The sequence below is a fragment of the Podarcis erhardii genome (genome assembly GCF_964252035.2).
Source record: "Podarcis erhardii genome assembly, chromosome: 9".
NCBI classification, from domain to species: Eukaryota; Metazoa; Chordata; class Lepidosauria; order Squamata; family Lacertidae; genus Podarcis; species Podarcis erhardii.
In genome coordinates this window covers 77,607,993-77,630,973 of record NC_138512.1, presented here as the reverse complement: position 1 = coordinate 77,630,973, position 22,981 = coordinate 77,607,993, and the positions used below count along the sequence as shown (strand labels likewise).

The following is a 22,981-nucleotide window of genomic DNA, read 5'->3' as shown; positions in this document are numbered from 1 at the left end:
TATATATTGATATAAGAAAGAAAATTCCTGAATTCCAAGATCCAAGTTTGGGGCAAGTACCCATTGGTGAGAGAACCCAGCAGAGATTTACACTCACAAAATATGCAGCAAATGTCAGCATGAAAGTATAGCCTGCTAGACCTTTAAAATAGGCTCTTCCAAGTGAGTTCCAAAGTTTCCCTCTTCCCCCAGCAAACAAGAACACACACTTGGTAAGTTAAAGAATGATTTGCTTACAAACTCTTCAAAGGTCAGATCCATGTGCTCCAGAAAAGGTGCACGGCAGGAAAACTTAGCTTAGCAACAATGTGGAGGAATTTCCTAGAGTATTGGTACAGGAACTCAAGAGCTTGAGCTTCAGCAACCAGATCAAACCTCATCACATACTGAGCTTCTCAAGTAGCCTGGGGAAAAACAATAGGCTTGATTACCTATTTCTTCCCAATGTAGCTGAGGCTGGCAAGACAGCATACTCTATGGCTTGAACACCTTAATGCATTATTTAGAGTTAAGCATGTGGGTTATATGAGGCTGATTAACCTACGTTTTGGAGTTGCAGAGTTGGAAGAGAGCACAAGGGTCTTCTAGCTCAACCCCATGCAGTGCAAGAATCTTTCACCCAATGGGGGGGTTCAACTCCACAACCCTGAGATTAAGAGTCTCATGCTCTACTGACTGAGCTATCCAGAAGCTCCAGGAAAGAACTGCAGCTGAGTGGACGTGCAAATGCCATTGTTGTTGTTGTGCTAAAAAAGGCCCCAGGTTCAATTTTCAGCATCTCCAGGCAGAGGTGGGAATGACCTCTTTCAGAAGCCCTGGAAAGCCATTGCTAGTCAGCACAGACAATTCCCATCTAGATTAATGAATGGTCTGATTCTGTATAAGACAACTTCCTAGGTTCCTATATATGAAAGGTAAATATTATATAAAAGATTGGGCCATGAATTTATTTCATCAGATAAAGTTAAAAAAAAGGTGTAGTTCTTTATGCAAAGGAGAGCCTATCACCGAAATTTATATTCAAAGATGACCAAGGAAGATTTGATGCAATTGAAATCCAATCACAAGGAGAGAAATTCTTGATAGTAGGCATTTATGCACCAAATGAAGGAAAATCAGATTTTTTTAAGAAGTTACATGAGACTCTGTTGGACTATATGGATTACAATATGATTTTGATGGGAGATATGAATGGAGTGGTGTCTACAAATATGGATATGGCACAGAGACAGGTAATTACCAAAGATGGTAGACTACCAAAAACCTTCTTTGACATGACTGAAAATATGGATTTAGTTGATATCTGGAGAGTGAAGAATCCTCTGGGAAGAGAGGGAACTTTCTTCTCTGAGGCTAAAATGACATGGACAAGAATTGACCAAATATGGGTAACTAGAGGACTGGCTCCGAAGACCAGCAAAGTCGAGATTTGCCCCAAAACTTGTTCTGACCATAATGCTGTGAAGATGGAATTGAAATTGACGCCAATTGGTTCTTTTAGATGGAGGATGAATGATACTCTATTTAGGAATGAAGAAGTGACCAAGAAGGCCCCAAAAAACCTTGAGAGATTATTTTGAGATAAATATGAATACTACAGTGGAAAAAAGAGTAATCTGGGACGCAAGTAAAGCGGTTATGAGAGGATTTTTGATACAACAGAATGCAATTAAGAAGAGAACCCAAAATGAAAAAAAAAGATAAAATCCTGGAGAAAATAAAGGAAGGAGAGAAGAAACTGAGAGCAAAACCAAAGTCACAGGAGATCCTGAAAGAGATAAAGTTATACCAAGTACAATATATGAAAATGATGAATCAGGAAATAGAATGGAAGATTAAACAGATGAGACAAAAGACATTTGAATCGGCTGAAGCACGTGAACGTAAGCAAGTACTCGCTTGGTGTTAAATAAGGATCAGGCAGACTCAGCAATGGAGAATAAGAAGGTGAAGTTTATTGCCAGGCAATAAGGACCCAGTTTGGAAAAGGAACTGGGACCCCGACTGACAGAAATCCAGAGGTCTTTATACCTGAGCAGATCACAGCAAATCATAGATCATGAGATAACCATGAGACAGTCACGATATTGCCAGCGAAAATTAGCCAATTAGCAAGCTTCTTGCCATGCTACCAGCTCCTGGTCAAGCACTGGTCAAGCACGGAGTCCTAGTTCTGCTTTCTGATGCTTGCAGTGATGCTCTGTCTAACCTCTCCCCTAGTTATGACAGGACAGGGAGTTTGGAGATTTTGTGGTTTTGCTCTTCCTGTTCTGTGGATTAATTTAGCCTGTATCTGAGGGGATTTTGTACCAGAATCTCTGATTCACATCTTCCCCTTGTCCAGGGTACACGGATGTTTGTAGGGGAAAGGTCGGCTCCTAATTTTGCTGTTTCAAGCAGTATGCACTTAGCTAAGGCACAGCTTCCCTTTGATTCAAAATGGATTATAAAATACTGTAAGCCCTGATTATGTGTGAGCATATATGAATATATTGATTTCTGATAACTGATTATATGAATAGCATAGGGGTAGCCCTTCTTCCTTGCCTCAGGCAAATAAGTGTGGGAAATTGTTGGCTTGGCAAATGAAAAAAACACAAAAACTTAATACTATTACGAATTTGGAAGTGGAAGGAAAGAATGTACAGAACCCAGTGGAGATCAGGAAGTGCTTCCAGAGGTACTTTAAACAACTTTATACACAGGAGAAGCAGAAAGAAATGGACATTGATCGATTTTTGAAAATAAATGGACTACAGAAAATCTCTCAGGAAAATAAGTTAATGTTGAACTATAAAATAACGGATCAGGAGGTGGAAGGGGCCATCCAGAATATGCAATTAGGTAAATCTCCAGGACCAGATGGTTTGACTTCAAGATACTACAGATCTTTGAAAGAATGGTCAATACAACCATTGAAGGAAGTCTGTAACGAAATTTTGGAAGGGAGAAAGGCACCAGAGTCGTGGAAGGAAGCCTACATTACACTTATACCAAAAACAGAGACTGAAAAGACACATCTTAAGAACTACCGCCCCATATCGCTGCTTAATGTGGATTATAAAAGTTTTGCAGACATTTTGGCTAAAAGATTAAAAAAGGTTCTAGTAGAAGAAATTCATAAAGACCAAGCGGGCTTTCTCCCGGGCAGACATTTGTCTGACAACATGAGGAATATAATTAATATTCTAGAAAAATTACAAGTGAATATCAATACCAAGGCAATTTTGATATTTGTGGACGCGGAGAAAGCTTTCAATAATATTTCTTGGAATTTTATGAAGAAGAATTTACAGGGGATGGGGGTAGGTCAAGGCTTTGAAAATAGTAAAGGTGCAATTTATTCAGAACAAAAGGCAAAATTAATTGTGAATAATGTAGTGACAGAAGAGTTTAAGATTGAGAAAGGAACACAACAAGGCTGCCCAATCTCTCCATTGCTTTTCATATCGGTCCTGGAAGTATTGTTAAATATGATTAGAAAGGACCAAGAGGTTAAAGGTATACAAGTGGGAGCTAAACAGTACAAACTGAAAGCATTTGCTGATGACTTAGTATTGACTTTACAGGAGCCAGAATCTAGTACCAAAAGCGTACTGGAACTGATTCAAGAATTTGGACAGGTAGCAGGCTTCAAGTTGAATAAAATGCAAACTAAGGTCTTAGAGAAAAACTTAACTGTGAATGAGAGAGAGAAGTTCCAGGAGGAGACAGGATTAACATTGGTCAAGAAAGTGAAATATTTAGGGGTTAACATGACTGCCAAGAATGTGAACCTGTTTAAGGATAATTATGAAAAATGTTGGATTGAAGTGAAAAAGGACTTAGAAATATGGTCAAATTTGAAGCTATCATTGCTAGGTCAAATTGCTGTGAGAAAAATGAATGTATTGCCAAGGATGTTGTTCTTGTTTCAAACATTGCAAATTATAGACAAGATGGATTGCTTCAAGAAGTGGCAGAGAGATATTTCCAGATTTATCTGGCAGGGCAAGAAGCCTCGAATAAAATTTAAGATATTAACTGATGCTAAAGAAAGAGGTGGATTTGCCCTGCCAGACCTTAAACTTTACTATGAATCAGCTGCTTTTTGCTGGCTGAAAGAATTGCTGCTTCTTGAAAACACGGATGTGCTGGATTTAGAAGGTTTTAACAATGTATTTGGTTGGCATGCATATTTGTGGTATGATAAGATAAAAGCACATAAAGCGTTTAAAAACCATATTGTTAGAAAAGCACTGTTTAATGTTTGGATAAGATATAAGGACTTGTTAGAAAATAAAACCCCAAGATGGTTGTCACCAATGGAAGTGAAGGCACAGAAAAAACTCAATATGGAGACCAAATGGCCGAAATATTGGGAAATTTTGGAACAAGATGGAGACAGAGTAAAACTGCAGAGCTTTGAAAAATTAAAAAACAAAGTGCGAGATTGGCTCCATTATTACCAAATAATGGGGGCATATAATTTGGACAAAAAAGTTGGCTTCCAGGTGGAAAAATCTAAATTGGAAACAGAATTGTTAGATCCCAAAATTAAGAATTTGTCAAGAATGTATAACTTGCTCAGGGGCCATGCTAATCTTCTCTGTATCGTTCCAATTTTAGTATATGTGCTGCCGAAGCTTGCAAAAATTTACCATTTGCCCGATAATAAATGTTGGAAATGTAATGAGATTGAAGGTACATTCTTTCACCTTTGGTGGACATGCCCAAAGATTAAGACATTCTGGGAGATGATTTATAATGAAATGAAAAAGGTATTTAAATATACCTTCCTGAAGAAACCAGAGGCCTTTCTCCTGGGCATGGTCGGCCAATTGGTGCCAAAGAAGGACAGAATTTTCTTTATGTATGCAACAACAGCAAGAATACTCATCGCGAAGTATTGGAAGACACAAGATTTACCCACCCGGGAAGAATGGCAGATGAAGCTGATGGACTATATGGAACTGGCGGAAATGACTGGCAGAATCCAAGACCAGGGAGAAGAGTCAGTGGAAGAAGACTGGGAAAAGTTTAAAGATTATTTACAGAAATATTGTAAAATTAATGAATGTTAGAAAAATGATGGAATGAAGTTATATGGCTTTAGCAGAAATGTTATAAGGAATTAGGTACAGACAGATTGTAAATGTATTAAAGGGAAAAAATAAGGTTAGAATATGTTAAGATAAATTACAGGATAGAAAACAGAGGAAGATGGAAAGGAATTGCTGAAACAGTTAATTGAAGTGGAATACAAAAAGGGAGGTGTGAGGAGGTCGCTGAAACAAGTGAATGAAAGTTATGATATCAAAATTATTGGATGTGTTTTTAATTGTTTTTGTTTTGTTTGGTCGATTCAATGTTTTAGGGTTTGGGTTGTGGGGTGTTTTTGTTTTGTTTTTGTATTGTATTGTTTAATTCTTTTTCTTTTCTTTTGTAATCTTTAAACGGCTAATAAATATTATTTTTTTAAAAAAGAAAAGAAAGGTAAATATTATATTTTGAGAAACATGGCTGCTCAGTATCTGTGCATGGCTGTTTGAGATTCTTCCCAAATTCAATTGTTGCAACTCTCTTAGATATCACAAAATTCAAGAAAGCTGAGAATGTATCTATGGCAATAGCCGAAGAGAGAAAGAAAATCAGTGAACTACAGCAGGCTATTAGTAAGTTACTCAGAAACCACTTTTATCGGTCAAGGTCAAGGTGCCAGAACCTTTGAGGCAATAGGCGATTTCAGAACCATTGGGACGGACTTCTCTTTTCCATTACAGGCTAGAATGGCACATTCTGGTGCCAATCCCGTTTTGAAATATCAGTCAGATTAGCACAGCTGGAAACAGAGAATGGGTAGCTCTCTTCAGGTGTTTTAAGTGAGCACATGCGCAGAGGGCTGTAGGGATGAGCATACTAGCTCTGGCCCACTAGGGCTCTTCCCTGTGAAATTGCAGGGTGACGGTCTCAAGAAGAATGTCCTCATGGAGGCTCCCAACATTTTTTAGAACCAGCAACATAGGGAAAGTCACAAGTTCTCTGTGTAAAATGTACAAGTTCTCTATTATGTACAGGATTATTAATAATCTGGACACAGTCAAAGAGGCCATGTTGTTGAGCCTTTCTGGGCAAAGCTCCATTTTGGTGGAAACCTAGCCAGATGGGCGGGGTATAAATAAATTAGTAGTAGTAGTATTACGGATGTCTGGTTAATCCCATAGTCCTTTGAGGAACAAGTGGGTGTATTAGCATGATGAAATCAGGAGGCTGATTTGGAGAACACAGTTGTCTGTTGAGGCACTTGTCCTCCAGGCCAAATACTGTGCCTGACTCATGAATCAATGACCAGTCCCCACATGTCCTCCTTTCTATGCTAAGGGAATTCATCCTGCAGAAGGACAGAGGAGCCTGTGAAATAAGAAAAAAGTCTTTTCTTTCCCATCATGCCAGTAGTACAGCTTTTGTTTCCTATATTTTCTTTCCTACTGTTCAAATGGTGGGTCGTTCTAGGTTTTTTTTGGTATATTACTCTGTACTCAAAAACGGTTCTGAAACTGTCTGGAAGGAATTGGGTACAGAAAGGTCAAATTTCACAGGAGACCTGGCAGAGCTCCCTTGCACCTCTCAGTCTGTGTCTGTGTCTGGTACTTTGTTTGGGCTGCTGACCCAAATCTGTTAGAAAGCTGGCTAGTGACTCTCTCCTCTACCTTCCCCCAAAAGGGAACATTGGCAACGGCCCACACCTGTTCCAATCCAGAGGGTCCAGAGCTGCTTTCTTTAGCGGTGGTCACACCACTGCTTCTTTCAATTCAGCAAAGCATTAACCACAATCTGGACCCAACCAGTCAGCCCCCTCTGATAGATTTGATAAGCCAGGAGGGATTGGAGTTGAGGGGCCATGGGGTTGGATGCATTGCTGCCAGTAGCTTCTCCACATCAGCTATTTGCATAAGGTGAAACTGATCCCACTAAACATCCTCTATAGAGCCACTGGGTTCTTCAACTGGAGATGCAACATTTGGAGAAACAAATGCACTCTGAAGTTGAGCAACTTTATCCTTTAAGTGTGTAGCCAGTGGGTCTTTGAGGACAATGCTAGACTTTCTTCAGTGGGGGTGGTTCCCCCACCCAAGGTGCTCCCAAGCACTGATATTCCCCCTAATATCAGTGTTTTAAACTCTGCAGAGTTCTACAAGCTAGCTTCTCCGAAAACCTCACTTGTCCTTTCTCTCTTTTTATTCCTCACACATTCTGGGCATTGCTCAAAGATGACATTCACCGCAAGTTAGCTGAGGAATGGATTGTTTGGCATGGAGCCCTATATTTATTTGACTTCATTGCCACCCCAAGGACTTGGAAACAGTGCATACAGCTCTGCAACAGCATGAAATACAATACAAAATTGTTATGTGTTGAAAATGATGAGGAGGAGGTGAGCAGATCATGGAATAAATTCTTAAGAGACAATGGAGGAGTGTGACTTTGGGGGTAGATTTCAGCGTCTGCTGTGGTTGTAGAGACTGGTAAGGGACAGACATTTTTTGCTGCACCTCTGGCATTATATATACATTTCATATATAAGAGGTAGGATTGACCCATCACAGCAGGATGCTGCTCCATCCTGATCCTCTGGGTAACTTGCCATCATGTGTAAGTGGGAACATTATGGCTTCCCGCTCCTCTGCTCCATGAGCAAGAGTCAGAAACCTCTTTTCTTTTTCTTTTTTTAAATAATTTTTATTGGGTTTTTACATTTTATAACAACAGACACACACACAAAGACAAAAACAAACAAACACACAAATACGATTACATACCCTAAATTTCTTTACCCACTTTCATTGACTTCCCCCCACCCCCTCCTCTTACATCCCAGTTCGAAAATTAATTCAGCAAGTTCTTACCTAACCTCTTAAAGATATTCACATTGCTTTTAAAAATTAAATTCTTTTTGTTTATCCATATTCAACTTATCCAATTCTCTTATAATCATTAATTTCTTTTTTTTTTTTTTAAGGTCGATCTAACTTCCCCTTCACAAATTTTCCCTTTATTATATTAATTATAGGTCACATTGACCAAGTAAAACAAAACATAACATTTTATAGTTCTATTCTCTCCCCCCCCCCTGCCCCGGTTTCTGTCCCTTCCCAGACAAATGTCCAAAAAACAAACAAAAAATAGTTCTAGCCCGGATTCCTCACGTCCGAGGCGCAGAAACCTCTTTTCAAGTACTCAAGTTCACAATACAATTGTATGGAGAGACCAGGAATAATGAGACCTGGGAAACCATTTGAATCCCCACTCTGCCATGAAGCTTACTGATCAGGACTGCCTTTCATCCCACCTTACCCCACAGGACTGTCGTGAGACAAATGGGGAGACGAGAAGGTCATGCAGCACCTTGAGCTATTTTGGAGGAAAAGGTGGCATATTAGTATTAGTATTTATTTATTTATTCCATTTATCAAAATACTCCTTTATCAAAAGAGTCCAGGGCGGTGTACAACATTAAAAACACATTATAGAATATCAGAGATAAAAACACAATGAAAATAATAATAATAATAATAATAATAATAATAATAATAATAATAATAATAATAATAATAATAATAATATCTTTATTGTCATTGCCTCCTTTCAGGGACAACGAAATTTATACTAACAGTATACTAACAGATAGCCTGATAATAAAATAATTATCATAATAACAGTCCTCTCCCCCACACTTCTACAGGCCATAGATTAATTAAGAGGAATGGCTTTGTCCTTTGCCTAAAGGCATGTAATGATGGCGCCAGAGAAGCCTCTCTGGGAAGAACATTCCATAATTGGGAGCCACCACAGAAAAGGCCCCTTCTCTTTTTGCAATACTCCTAACCTCTCAGGGGTGGGGGACATTGAGAAAGGCCTCAGATGCTTTCTGGCAGCTATTGAATGAGCCATGCAATATAAAGTTAAATTAAGTTAACGAAAAACAACTTCGCACAACTGTGTAAATAATAGTTTAATTGTAAATTAGTACACTGGCTATGGTCGGAAGTTTCTTTTCTTTGCTGACTCAAACAGTGGATATCATTATGTCTTTGCCTTTATTCACACTTTCATTCTTCTTCTTTCTCTTTGTTTTTTCTTTCTTCTGTTCTTTTCCATTCTTTTCTTTTTCCATTTATATTCTTTATCATCTTTATAACATAGTGAATGTTATTTTGTTGGTATTGCACGTATTTTAAGAATCCGTTTGTCTAACAAAATCTTCAATAATAATAAAAGAGAGAGAGGCCCAGGGTATGGTGGGTTCCTAAGGGGAACTTGTTCTGGTCATCAATCTGGCCATTGCATTTTTCACTAGCTGAAGTTTTCTGCTGCTCAGTGAGACCAAGACCTAGGCATTTTTGCTCCTTCGTTTCCGCCTTATCATTCTTATTGGCCTTCCCCATTCTTTTCAGACCTCCTGAAAAGGACTGAAAAGATATAAACATACTCACCCCTCTATTTTTTCTTGCTTTTCTTGAGGGAAGAAAATGACACCCCAAAGGGATATATGTTTTCCCCAAAGGAATCTCGTAAACATTTGTATCCACAAAAGCACCCTTTACCCCTCTTAACCTGTATTCACCTGAACACCAACTGGCAGATTTTAAGGTTTTATGAGCACAGGGTCTGCCAATGTAGCAGCCATTGTGTCAGTTTCAGCTACAAAAAAAATTGTAAAAAACAATGACGATTTTTTTCAATTGACTTGCCTAAGATCCAGGGCATAATGCCACATTTCAGAAATTCCCCATGGGATCTCTATTCTACCTTTGAAATCCTGGTAATGTCTGGGAAAATTCAAACTTATGGCAGCCCTATCATACAAGAGTGAGCCTCACAGCAAAACAGAGAAGAAAAAGACACATCATTGTGCTTGCAGTCTCCGCCCTTGGTGGAGGGTTTTCTCCATAAACACACACTGACTTTGCAGAGTTTCCAGTGATGTAGTGAGCTCCCCATGTTTGAGTCAAGATGGCTGCACTCAGGTATTTGAACGGCTGTGTATACTGTAGTTTATGATAAATCCTGCCACTGTGAGCTACTGCTACACACAGAACAATATATAGTCTACTTTGTCTTCCTGGGGAAGGGGCATTATGTGGAAAGTTTTAAGAGGAAAACTAGAATTTCTTTTTTTCTGTGTTGTAGGCCTTTGCTGTATCCAGAGTGAAGAACAAACCGACCGATTATTTTATTGGAGTTTCGATGGTAGGCTCAGAATGGCATTGCTATGATAGATCGTTTAGAATCAAGAAACTGTAAGTCTAGATTCTTCATCACCTGGGAACTTTCATAACCAAGTAGTATTTGAAAAGAGCCAAGATATATATGTGCTTATATTTTTATTTATTATGATGGTTTAATTTATATTCCAATTAGTTTCCAGAGGGCTTCAAAGTGCTTTACAAAATACAAAATTAAAATAGAAAAGAACAAAATGCACGGGCAGGAAATGTGTCATTAAATGAGCCTCTCACACCACCTTTGTTGCCCAGCTGCAACACAACAACCCTGCAGCGCAACCAGTGGGATTTATTCTCTGGACGTTGCTGCCACCAACCCTTCCACTTCCTCCAGCAGTCCAGAGGGAAGGGACCTGGGGTGCACCAAAGCAATTGCTTTTCAATCTTCTCTGATGCTTCAATCAGAGTGCAAAGGAAGCCCACACTCTGTGTGTTGGGAATCCTGGAAGCCAAGACCCAAGTGTGGGGTGAGTACTCTTTGATGAGCGAACCCCAGAAGAGATTTAAGACAGCAAAAGACGCAACAAAGAAAACTGTGGAAATGTCAGCTGTAAACCCTTAAAAATGTCCTCTTTCCAGTGAACTCCAAAGTATCCCACTTTCAAAGGTTCTTCCCAACTTCCCTAGCACAAACATAGAGCAGACATTTAGTAAGTCATAAAATGACTTTCTGCTTTCAAATCAGATGCTCTGCTACTGAGCTGTGGCACTTGCCAATGGTAGACACACCTCCCACAACCCCTGTTTCCTCTCTGTCTTCTCCTGCTTTGTTCTCTGAATGGACAAAAGACAAAGACTGGAAAATGCTACTATCAAATTGCTTGGTGGACCTGATTAGGACCAAAAGGAGTGTATTAGGATTGCCCTCTCTGTAAGCTGTGTGTGCTGGGCCCGGGGGTAACCCGAGCAACGTGGTCCAGGTCCAGTCCGGAATCAGTCTGACAGGCCAAGGCAGGACACGAGGCAGGAAACCAGGCAAGGTCAGGCTCAGGGTCTCAGGCAGGTTCTAGCAAACAGCAATGTTGCCCCCACAACCTGGGGTGGGGTCTGACATCCTTTTATCTTTGTCAGGGTAACAGCCAGTCCTGATCCTCCAGTGACTCACCTCCCTGTCTCGCCCAAAGGCAAGCACTCCTCCTGCGAGTACTCAGGTCTCTCATTCTCTCAGACCTTAGTCTCTGCATCTCGGGAGATGTCCGTGGGTTAATGGACCCAGAGGCCGCCTCAGCCTCCCCTGACCCAACTGGTAGTGGAGCAGCTGTAAGTGATGGCCCAGCTGAAGGCAATGAGGTCATCCTTGCACCTGGAGCCAGGGCAGGCTCAGGCCCTGACTCGGCCCAGCTGGTGCTTGTTGCAGGAGAACCTGTGCAGCCTGGGGCTCTTCAGAATCAGGCCCCAGACTAGCTTAGCAAGCAGGCTTCGGAGCTCCGCAGATAACAGGACTGCAATTAGCATTGACTGCCACCCAGGGAAGTATTTTTTCCTTTTTTACTTCTCTATTTTTTAACTTACTGAAATTCTAACAGCACCTTCTTGTCTATGCTATGAGAAACATCCTGGGCAAGTTCTGTGAAGCATCCTGGGCAGGTCGCCAGCTGCTAGCTATTAATCGCCAACTCCCTTCTATACTTTGTTCCTGAAACTCCTGGCAGTCTCCACACAGAGAAGCTCTTAAATTGAACAAACTGAGCACTTTCTATTTTCTTCTCTCTTTTTGGGTTGGGGAAACCTCTCCTTGTTTACTCCCCACGGTGACGCTATGCCTGTTAGTAAACGCCACAGGGACCCAGAGGAAGTAGCTCTCTCACCGGCCCCCAAACAATCTAAAATAGAGGACTTTTTTAACAAATCTGCTTTTACAGTTCCAACAAAAAACCGGTTTTCTCCTATTGAAGATGGTTGTGAGTGTGGGGAGAGTATCCAAGGTGAGAGCGTGGAACTGGATCCAGCAATGGGGCAAGTTGATCCTGTGCTCCTCAGAGAGGAAGGAATAACAAGTAGGGAGAGCACCCAATTAATTCTAATTGCAAGAACGGCTGAGCATATCTTCCAGCAAATTAGAAGTATTGCCTCTCAAATAACCCAATTATCCGAAGAGGTCCACAGTTTATCAGTTAATAACAAGCAGGCATCAACAGAACATCATAGTACCAAAGGAAATTGGCGACAACAAGAGCAGACCCCTAAGCTCAACATAGAACGTGCAGAGGCTCGTAAAACAAACTGTTCCTATTTAATCTTCCAACCAAAAAAGATCTGCATGACAATTTGTGGAAGGCCAGATCAAACTCCTTGCTGGAAAGGTGCCCAGCATTCCAAACGACATTTATCAGACTTACTTGGCATTGGACTTACAGAGATCGACCTCGTTAGGACTGAACTCTTGAGTACTACAAATCAAAGCCAAAAAATTATGTTAACTTTTTCCTCTACTAAACTGCCCTCACTGATTCACAAGCTGAAATTCAGATTGTCAAGCAGAGGAGTTTTTCCAACCCGGGTATTTCGCAAATCTATTGTTGCACCCTTATGTAAGATGAGGACTGGTGCTTCAGAGGGGCTCACAAAACCAAAGCCTGGATCCCCAATGGAAGTAATGACATCACAAAAAAAACTTGACAGGTGGGGAGGAAACAGACATGCCTGAGTTGAATTCGCAGGATCATGCCCAACATCAAAATAACCAGGTGAGCCAAAAGGAACAGCTGATTCCTCTAGACAATCATCTTCAGGAATCTGAGCACTCTGTAAATCCTTTGGAAGAGGATTTTCTCAGCTCCTTTAGGAATCTCCCTCAGGAAGCGCAACAAACAGTTATCAAGAGGCTTGATCTTATGAGCCAGACATTGAAAGAGATTAAAGAACCGGAGGCAGAGATTGATAATAGATCCAATGGCCACAACAGAATGATAACTATAGAACCACCGGAGTATTGGACAAAGATGAGATATTTAGAAGAGGAGGAGTCAGGAAATACACCCAAGAAATCCCCATTGGCAAACAATTTGCAAAGAAAAGGCCCAGTGATTACAAATGTGAGCACTTTATGTACGACAACTGAAATAATCGAACATCTGGATTATTCCACTAGCATTAGCAATAACCTGTTGCCTCAAAAACTGGTAAACTCTGAGAGCACATCGGCCAACAATTGACTAAGAGCAAATCTCTGTAAAACAATTAAACTTCTCTCATGGAATGTAACAGGGTGGATGAACAAGATCCAAGAGAGTGATTTCTGTTCTTATCTACAAACACATGATATCATCTTTCTTCAAGACACCTGGGCAAAAGAGGGCACTATGGTTGAATTACAGGGTTTTACAAGTTACACTCAACCAACTCTTAAAACTGCAAAGTATGGAAGGCCTAGTGGGGGGCTGGCGGTGTTGGTGTCAACCTCTCTTAATGTATCAATTCAACAGTGTCCCTCGTTGACCACCCCAAATTTTTTAGTGTTGTCCCTTTCTGGTAATCTCCTGAGAAATACTCCAGTAAAGTCTTGTGGGGAACTGAGATCATATTGGGATAAACTTGACCAACTACTCGAAAGTATAGACTCTCTGTCACCTAACCCTCGGTTTGTCTTGGGAGGTGACTTCAATGCCTGGATCGGCCTTGTTTCCCCACAAAATACAATATTATCTGGTCTAAACTTGGAGGACGAACCTGAAATCTGTCAGAGGGCAGCAATGGACACCACCTCTAATCGTGCTGAGAAACATCTTTGTGAACTTATAATAAAGCATAACCTTTTGTTATGCAATGGGCACGGTCAAGGGGATCAAGAGGGTTATTTTACTTTTATCTCCCCCAGAGGATTTACTAGCACAATAGATTATATCCTAACATCTAATAATGTGCCAGTTAACCAAGATAACTTCAGGATAATTCCCAGAGCTGAAAGTGACCACTTTCCACTTGAGTTATCTCTGACATCATTCTTTTCTCCTGCCTTTCCTAAATTATTGGATGAAACAGAATATCTGATACTTGGAAATAGAAGGTTAAAATGGAATGCACAGTTCCAAGAAAAAATGATTCAGATCCTGGATTCCCATGAATTTGCTTTATTAAAGGGGGAAATGTTGTTAGAAACAGGAAACGTAATTGGACTTTATGAGAACATAATCAACCGAATGCGCCCACTGATAACCACAGCTAGTGTGATAAAAAACAAAAAGTTTAAGAGACAGACTTGGTTTGATAAGGAATGTCAGAATAGCAAAAAATGCCTAGCTAGGGTACTTACAAAACTGAAGTTAAAACAGGATAAGCACAATCTTGCTCTACTAGCTGAGGTAGCCCAATTACGAAACAACTATAAATTATTACTTAAAAGCAAGAAACAAATATATTATGAACAACAGTGGAAAGAATTGGGAGATGCAGCACTTCAAAAGGACTCACGGAAATTTTGGCATCTGGTTGCCCAAGGCACAAATGGGCTGGGCTACTCGTTAGAAGCATCTGTCCAAGGAAAGGATTGGGTGACATATTTTATAGAAATATGTGGCCCCTGTCCTGACCCACCCCCACAAGTTTACTACACTCAGTTATCAGAATTGCCAGAATGGCCAGACGTCACGCCCAATCAGATTAAGAGGCTAATCGCAAGCCAACTAGCTAATAAAGCTCTAGGAGAAGACATGATGCCAATGGAGATCTATAAGATAAGATAATTTCTGGTCACCTATTTTTGCAAAATTGTTTTCATACATTAACAGCTCAGGTCGTATACCTGAAGGGTGGAAGTTGAGTATAATCGCCCCAGTATATAAAAAGGGCAATAAGAAAAACTCTGCCAATTATAGGCCCATTAGTTTGTTAGATGTAGCCTCCAAACTATATGCCAGGCTCCTTCTTGGGAGACTAGAAGTATGGGCAGATACAAATAAGGTGATATCTGAAGTCCAGGCAGGTTTCCAAAGAGGGAAATCCACATTGGACCAGTGCTTTGTGCTGAACTTTCTGCTATGTAAATACATCCATAATTTGAAGCAAAAATTATGTTGCTTTTATTGATCTAAAGTCAGCTTTTGATACGGTCCCAAGACACACATTGTGGCAAAAATTGGAAAAGACAAATATAGACCTCCGTCTATTATTTCTCATCAAAACATTATATACTGATACATCAATACAAGTAAAGGTGGATCTGGCTGGCCATCTCACCACTAGAATTAAGACCATTACTGGAGTCAAACATGAATGCATTTTGGCACCTTTCCTGTTTAATTTTTATATTAATGACCTGGTTAAAGAACTGGAGGGCCTACAGTTTGCCCCTGTCACAATTCTCTTTTTAAAATAATAATAATAATAATATTTATTCAAGTTTTAAAGGTTACAAAAAGAAAAAAAGAGAAAAAATAAAAATAAAAAAGACAGAAAAAATACAATCAATTAAAAAAAAGAACAAATCGAACCTTTACATAGCTTTCTTTCCTTTACTTATTTCCTTGACCTCCTCACACCTCCCATTTTTGTATTCTAATTCAAATTGTTATTTCAGCAAATCCTTCCAACCTTGTTTTTATCTTAATAATTTGTCTTAATATACTATAATTTTACGTTCTCTCTTTCATCAATTCATTTTTACTTAATCCTTTATGTCATTTCTGCCAAAACCACATAATTTTCTTTTTCCAACATTTTTCTAACAATCCTTAATTTTACAATATTTTTGAAGATAAGCTTTAAGTTTTTTCCAATTTTCTTCCACCGACTCTTCTCCCTGGTCTCGGATTCTGCCACAATTCTCGACCAAAAACTCTCAGTTTTAATGTATGCTGATGACCTAGTACTTGTATCTAGAACCCAGGTGGGCCTGAGACGGCTGCTTGCAAAATTAAGTTTATATTGCACGAGGAATGCTTTATCTATAAACTATGATAAGACGCAGGTCATTGTATTTGGGAAGCGTTCTAAAAAGCATGTTTGGCACCTGGATGAACACATCATAAACCAAGTAAATAAGTTTAAATATCTGGGATTGATTTATTCAGAAACGGCATCTTGGAATACACAGCTATCCAATATTAAATTGCAAGCCTTTAAATCAGCATAAGCCATTCTGTAATTTGCTGCCTGTAAAGGTGGAAATCTGGTCAACCCAGCTCTATCTGTGTATAAAGCAAAAACAATGGCCCAGATTTCATATGGTGCAGAGGTTTGGGGTACCTCAAAGGTCTCCAGTCTGGAACCCCCACAGAATTATTTTTTAAGAGTTCTTTTAGGTTTACCCAAAGACGTGCAATCTGCCATGGTCAGGTTGGAAACTCGCATGTTGAGCATAGAGAGCCAAATAGATAAAAGAATTCTCTGTTACTGGTTTAGAGTTCAACAGATGGACAACACTAGGCTACCAAAAAAATGCCTGACTGAGGTCTCAAATGGATTACCGCTTAAAAACTGGGTACATCATGCTGCCCAACTGATGGGCAAATATGACCTCTCAGTGACTGAGATTAAAGAACTCCCCTTATATTCACAGAAAAATATTTTTAAACGAACCGTAAGGGCAGTGGCAACTAAAAACGATCTAGACTCTATGTGCACATCTACATGCGCCCCATTGTATTTTAAACTTAGAGAGGTCAATGAACACATATCTTATTTTAATGAACTGACTTTTGCACAGCTTCGAAAAGCTTTTACAGAGCTACGACTAAATACAATAAGCTCTGCTTATAGAGATGGGAGACATAGAGGCATACCAAAAAACGAACGTGTTTGTATCAGGGGATGTTCTGAAGTAGAGGACCTTATGCATTATATCTTGCACTGTCCGTTATATAATGATGCAAGAAAAAGATTTTTGGTCCCCTGGCCAGAACCCCCTTGACATGATGTTATATCTCCTTGCAGACACAGATAAGTATGTGACCTGGCGGGTAGCACTTTTTGCAACTGCTGCTAGGAAAATTAGAGCAAATTATATAGCCAAGGTAGCCATTAATTGCAAAGGAGATGAATTTATTTGATCCCATCTATCTACCTCAGGCTATGCACTATCTTTGTCACCAAACTCTGAGTATAAATTGCACACTGTATTAATTGATATTGTTTTTAACATTAGTGACCATGTGATGATTTTAGCTTATGAATTTTATTGTTTAATGTTTTTATTTGTACATTGGGGTACTTTTATAGCTTTGTTTAGAGTACATAATGTTTTAATAATATAAATGTTTTAAGTCTTTTTTCACCAATTCAGTATATTTTCTTTTAATTGTCAATTGTGCAATAAAACTGACTGAGACTGAGACACTTTCAAAGGTTCTTCCCAACTTCCCTAGCACAAACATAGAGCAGACATTTAGTAAGTCATAAAATGACTTTCTGCTTTCAAATCAGATGCTCTGCTACTGAGCTGTGGCACTTGCCAATGGTAGACACACCTCCCACAACCCCTGTTCCCTCTCTGTCTTCTCCTGCTTTGTTCTCTGAATGGACAAAAGACAAAGACTGGAAAATGCTACCTTCAAAATGCTTGGTGGACCTGATTAAGATTAGGATTGCCCTCTCTGTAAACTGTGTGTGCTGGCCCCATGGGTAACCCGAGCAACGCGGTCCAGGTCCGGTCCCGAATCCAAGGGTTCCACGAGGAGTCAGTCCGACAGGGCCAAGACAGGAAACCAGGCAAGGACAGGCTCAGGGTCTCAGGCAGGTTCTAGCAAACAGCAATGTTGCTCCCACAACCTGAGGCGGGGTCCAACAGCCTTTTATCTTTGTCAGAGTAACAGCCGGTCCTGATCCCCCGGTGACTCACCTCCCTGTCTCGCCCGAAGGCCTCTCCTTCTCTCAGACCTCAGTCTCTGCATCTCGGGAGACACTGGTGAGTTACTAGACCCAGGGGCCGCCTCAGCCTCCCCTGACCCAACTGGTAGTGGAGCAGCTGTGAGTGATGGCCCAGCTGGAGGCAACGAGGTCATCCCTGCATCTGGAGCCAGGGCAGGCTCAGGCCCTGACTCGGCCCAGCTGTGGCTTGTTGCAGGAGAACCTGTGCAGACTGGGACTCTTCAGGACCAGGCCCCAGACTAGGTTCAGATGCCGCCTGAGGCAAAGGATCCGGTGCGGATTGAGACTCCTCTGGTTCCGAGTCCAAGCCCGAGTCCCAGGCCATCACACCGTGCAACTTTGTCACAGGTGAGGCACTGCCTTGGAAAGAAGGCTTAGCCTGTATTTTTCCAGTGGCCTGCAATCTTCCCTTCAACACTCCAAATAATCAAAATCCTACCATTTATTAATTTATAGGGTTTGCCTGTAAGAATATTTTCCCCCTTATTTTCCTGAGGAAAGCACAATAAGTGCTATACGTGTTTCTGCAGGCTAACACATGATTTGCCTTCCAATCAAATAATAATAATAATACTACCACACCCATCTGCTGGTTTCCCCCAACTACTCTGGGCAGATCACAACATATATGAAAACATTAAAAAATTCAATCATTAAAAACTTTGCAATACAGGGAATAAAATGAGACTCATCTGGTGTTGGTGGTAGTGCAGAAAGTGTGTAAGCTCTGACTACAGGGTAGGGCAGAGAGGCAGGGGAGTCTGCTAGACCAAAAGAGAATTCTTCTCTGAATGTTACTCCTCTGGCTTACTGCAAAAATAATGAGTAAGTGTGTGGAGGATAGGCAAGCATTTCATTCTAGTAGGTACAGAATAAAGTAAGTATACAGGCTGAGTATTTTCTCCTCTCCTTTTCAGCTACTGGGGTTATAATCTTCCAGCAAATAAAGGTCCTGCAAAACCGGATACAACCAACTGTGTCATCATCAAAAGGGGCTGTGAGCATATTTATAGTTGTTGGCTTGATGTTTATTGCCACGACCTAAAACGGTGCATCTGCAAAAGGAATCCTATTCAAAAGTGGATGAAATAACTGATCATCTGCAATCTATGCCACTTTGTCAATCCTGCTATTCCGAGGCTGGAAAAGAGCCATTGTTTTACACCTGCAAAGGCTTAGTTGGGTACTGAAATAAAGTGTGGAAGAATTCGTCTGTGTACATTTCAATAGATTAACTGTGTGTATCTACCTAGCAATGTTAGAACAGATAGATCTGGTTTCTAGTTTGTCCTTTTGATTACTGATATGTTACAAGGTCTGGAAAGGACTCCTGTGGTATTAGATCAAGGTTTATCTAACAGGATCAGAGCCCTCTCTTTCCTGAAGCATTTAGTGTAGAAATGCTTTTCTATCACCCAGGGGACAGAAGTTGAACTGTCATGTATTTATTTATTTAAAAATTGATGCACATTTTGTTCATTCATACATTTATCAATTTGATGAAGTCATTAGCCTGAATAACTAACAACAGCTAAACCTTCCAAATAGTCATCTAAATTTCAGCCACCACAGCAGTCAGAACAAAACTAACACTCAGTGACCAACTGCCAGGAAATGCCAAGAAAGAGCTCTGCTGATCTTTGTGGGTGCCACGATCAAGCAGGCGCTTCTTTGTGTAGAGCATCAGGTGTTCGCTGTCAGCAGCAGCTGCTGTGTGTCTGGGTGCCTCTTCCTATCCTTGACACCTGTTGTAATATCACTGCAGTAGTGTCAGCAGGAAAAAGATATATGCATGAAATTGGCTAGAATACACTGGAGGAGGTGAATACGATACAATACTTGATTATACTACACTCAAATGCTGAAATGTTTCTTTGATTGTCCTTGAATCTTCCTGCCACACTTTCCACCCTCTCCTGCCACACTATTGTAGCATGCAACCTCCCGTGCCTCTGTTTTCACACGAAAGGAAAACAGTGCCTAGTGGGGAGAGAATTGAATGAACAATGGAAGGAAGGAACTGGGGCCCAAGAAAGGGAAATAAGTGGCAAGGGAACACCTACAGTAGCTCCTTTGAATGAATTCAAATCTCCAGGGCCTGATGAGCTGCACACAATGGCAAAGCAACTATTTTCCCAATAAGTGAAGTTTTTGTTTTGTTTTTGTTTTTTGTTTTCCTCACAGTCCAGTTGTCCCAAATCTAATTAGCGGAGACAGCAGAGGGGAGTCCATAGTGAACTTCCTTGGGGATGCTGCGATCTTCTGTTCTTCCGTAATAGTAATATGCAAGGCCTTCAAGTAGATTCCCATTCTTATAAACTGAGGGCATTTGCAGATCATGCGCTATTGTTCTTGGAAAACCTGGTGGGCCCTGTGGTTAAGCTATTGGAAGTAATGAAGCAGTATTGCGATACAAGAATAAAATTAAGATGATACCAAAAAAATTTAGACTGGCAAGGGAAAGAGAAACTGCAATAAAGTATTAAGATGAAGAAGAAGAAGGTCAAATATCTGGCTACTGTTTTGGGATAACAAATAACAATGCTAATCTGATCCAAAACAATTACCGTATTTTTCGCCCTATAGGACGCACTTTTTCCCCTCCAAAAATGAAGGGGAAATGCGTGTGCATCCTATGGGGCGAATGCAGGCTTTCGCTGAAGCCTGGAGAGCGAGAGGGGTCGGTGCGCACCGACCCCTCTCGCTCTCCAGGCTTCAGGAGAACCGCAGCGCCAGTCCCACAAGGTCGGGGGACAGCGGGGAGGCAGAAACGCCACCATCCCGCTGTCTCCCGATGTGGTTTGGAGGCTGACGGTGGGGAGACGCGTGCTTCTCCCGGCCGCCAGCCCCGTAAGCTCCGGGGACAGCTGGGAGGCGCAGCGCGTCCTCACACTGTCCCCGGACCTGGTCTGCAGGCGGGCGGCGGGGAGAAGAGCGCTTCTCCCCGCTGCCGGCCCCACAAGCGCCTGGGGGGGAAATAAATTTTTTTTCTTTATTTCCCCCCCAAAAAAACTTGGTGCGTCCTATGGGCCGGTGTGTCCTATGGTGCGAAAAATACGGTATATCATTATGTGGAGTAAGATTAAAGAAGAAATGGAGAGATGGAGTAGAATGAAATTTCCTCTAATGGGAATGATTTTGGTGGTAAAAATGAATACCTTTCCTAAGATGTCATTTCTGTTTCAGACAATCCTAGTGAAATGTAATATGAGTTGCTTCAAACTGGCAAAAAGAGTTATCAGAATTTATCTGGAAGGGGAAAGAGGATTAAATTTAAATTATTAATGGATGTTAAAGAAAGAGGTGGGTTCTCAGTCTGATTTGCTTAAGGGTATTGATATCCTTAAAGAACACAAGATGATTAGATTTGGAAGGATATGGAAATCAATATGGAAACCATACCTGCTTGTGGTATGATAAGGCGACAAAGGTGGCAGAGGGACCCAGGGCCGGGCGGCAAATGAGTGGACAAGGGATGCCACACACACCCCCCGGCACTGTGTCCCTCCTCCACCACCACCTCTGCAGCATCAACAACCCCCTCCTCAGATTCTGGGTATCACCAGCAGCCACCCCAGCCCCTGCGCTGAGTGAAGAAAGGCTGGGCCAGGCAGCAAGTGAGCAGGCAAGGGATGTCACACACACACACACACACACACACACACATACACACACACACACACACACACCAGTGCTAGGTCCCTCTGCCGCAGCTGCTGCTGCAGCAACATCTACCCCCTCCTCTGGTTCTGGGTGTTGCCTGCGGCCCCAGCACTGAGTGAGGGAAGGCTGGGCTGGGAAGTAAGCAAGTGGGCAATGGAAGTGTGGCACTCAAAACGGAAGTGCAACACTCAGAACAGAGCCCATTCGGATTACAAAAAAAGTTTGCAAACTGGAACACCTACTTCCAAGTTTGCGGCGTTCGAATTCCAAGTTCTTTGTGAACTAAGCTGTTCAAAAACTGAGGTACAACTGTAATTGCAACTTACCGGATGAGAAAACCCAGCTGAGAGACTGTTGGGGAGACTGCTGTGATAGGGGTGGTGAGGGCTGAGAAAAACACTGAGAGAGTGTCAGTGTTTTACTGATAAGGTGAGGAAGAAAAGGAACAAACAATTAACCCCTCTCCACTTTGATGGATGTAACTTCTTGTGGGAGTCTGTGTAAGCTTAAGATTTCAGCTTTTGCTCCATTCTCTCCCCAAGTGGCTGACCAATATGGTGTATAAAAGGAGGGCTTGTAAAGCTCTGGGTATTATGCCAAACTTTACAAGTAGCTCTCCTGAACCTTGGAGAAGACAAAGTAAAATCACACAGTTTTTCCTTCAGGACAGAAAAAAGAGTCGAGCAAGGGGACATGCAAGAATTTGGGGATACAAGTCCTTTGATAAATTTGGCCCTAGAATTGGCCTTGGCAGAGAACATAAACAAGGCAAAACTGAGAAATAAACTGGGGCAAAATGGCAAGCTTATACAGAGGCATTCTTTTGAGCTTAGGAGAAGCCCACCCAGACAACAAGCCATTTCTAAATGTACACAAACAGAGGAGAGTCACTGAATTCCAGGATCAGCTTCATATGGTCTGCCTAGAATTAACTCTCATTGAAAACTTCCTTACAATAAGCAATGGGCCGCGTACAACATGGCTGGAAAACTTTCCAAATCAAGGGAGAGCTTCAGACTCAAAAGATATTGAAAGGATAGCCAGGCAAACCCAGCCGGCAATTACTGAAATGACAAAGGCAAATGCTAAAGAAGTCACCAAAGGACTGTATAAGAAATACTGTACTTTTCGCCCTATAGGACGCACCGGCCCATAGGACGCACCTAGATTTTTTTGGGGGGGGGGGAATAAAGGGGGAAAAAATTATTCCCCCCCCCGCCAGGCGCCCGAGCTTCCCCGACCCCAGCCCC

General features: G+C 41.3%; 1 protein-coding gene across 5 annotated transcripts in view; it reads left to right on the top strand.

Annotated features, from left to right (window-relative positions):
• Positions 1 to 19,278, top strand: part of LOC309350320 (uncharacterized protein) — a 28,622-nt gene extending 9,344 nt beyond the window's left edge. For 4 of the 5 annotated variants that reach the window (XM_081877275.1, XM_081877276.1, XM_081877279.1 and 1 more), the window contains 4 exons: positions 5,568 to 5,654; positions 7,251 to 7,414; positions 10,171 to 10,280; positions 18,986 to 19,278. In XM_081877275.1, coding sequence (XP_081733401.1) covers positions 5,568 to 5,654; positions 7,251 to 7,414; positions 10,171 to 10,280; positions 18,986 to 19,160 — 536 coding nt within the window. In that variant the 3' untranslated portion in view covers positions 19,161 to 19,278. The remainder of the gene's footprint in view (positions 1 to 5,567; positions 5,655 to 7,250; positions 7,415 to 10,170; positions 10,281 to 18,985) is intronic. The other variant, XM_081877277.1, reaches the window with a different exon arrangement.
• Positions 19,279 to 22,981: the final 3,703 nt, after the last annotated feature.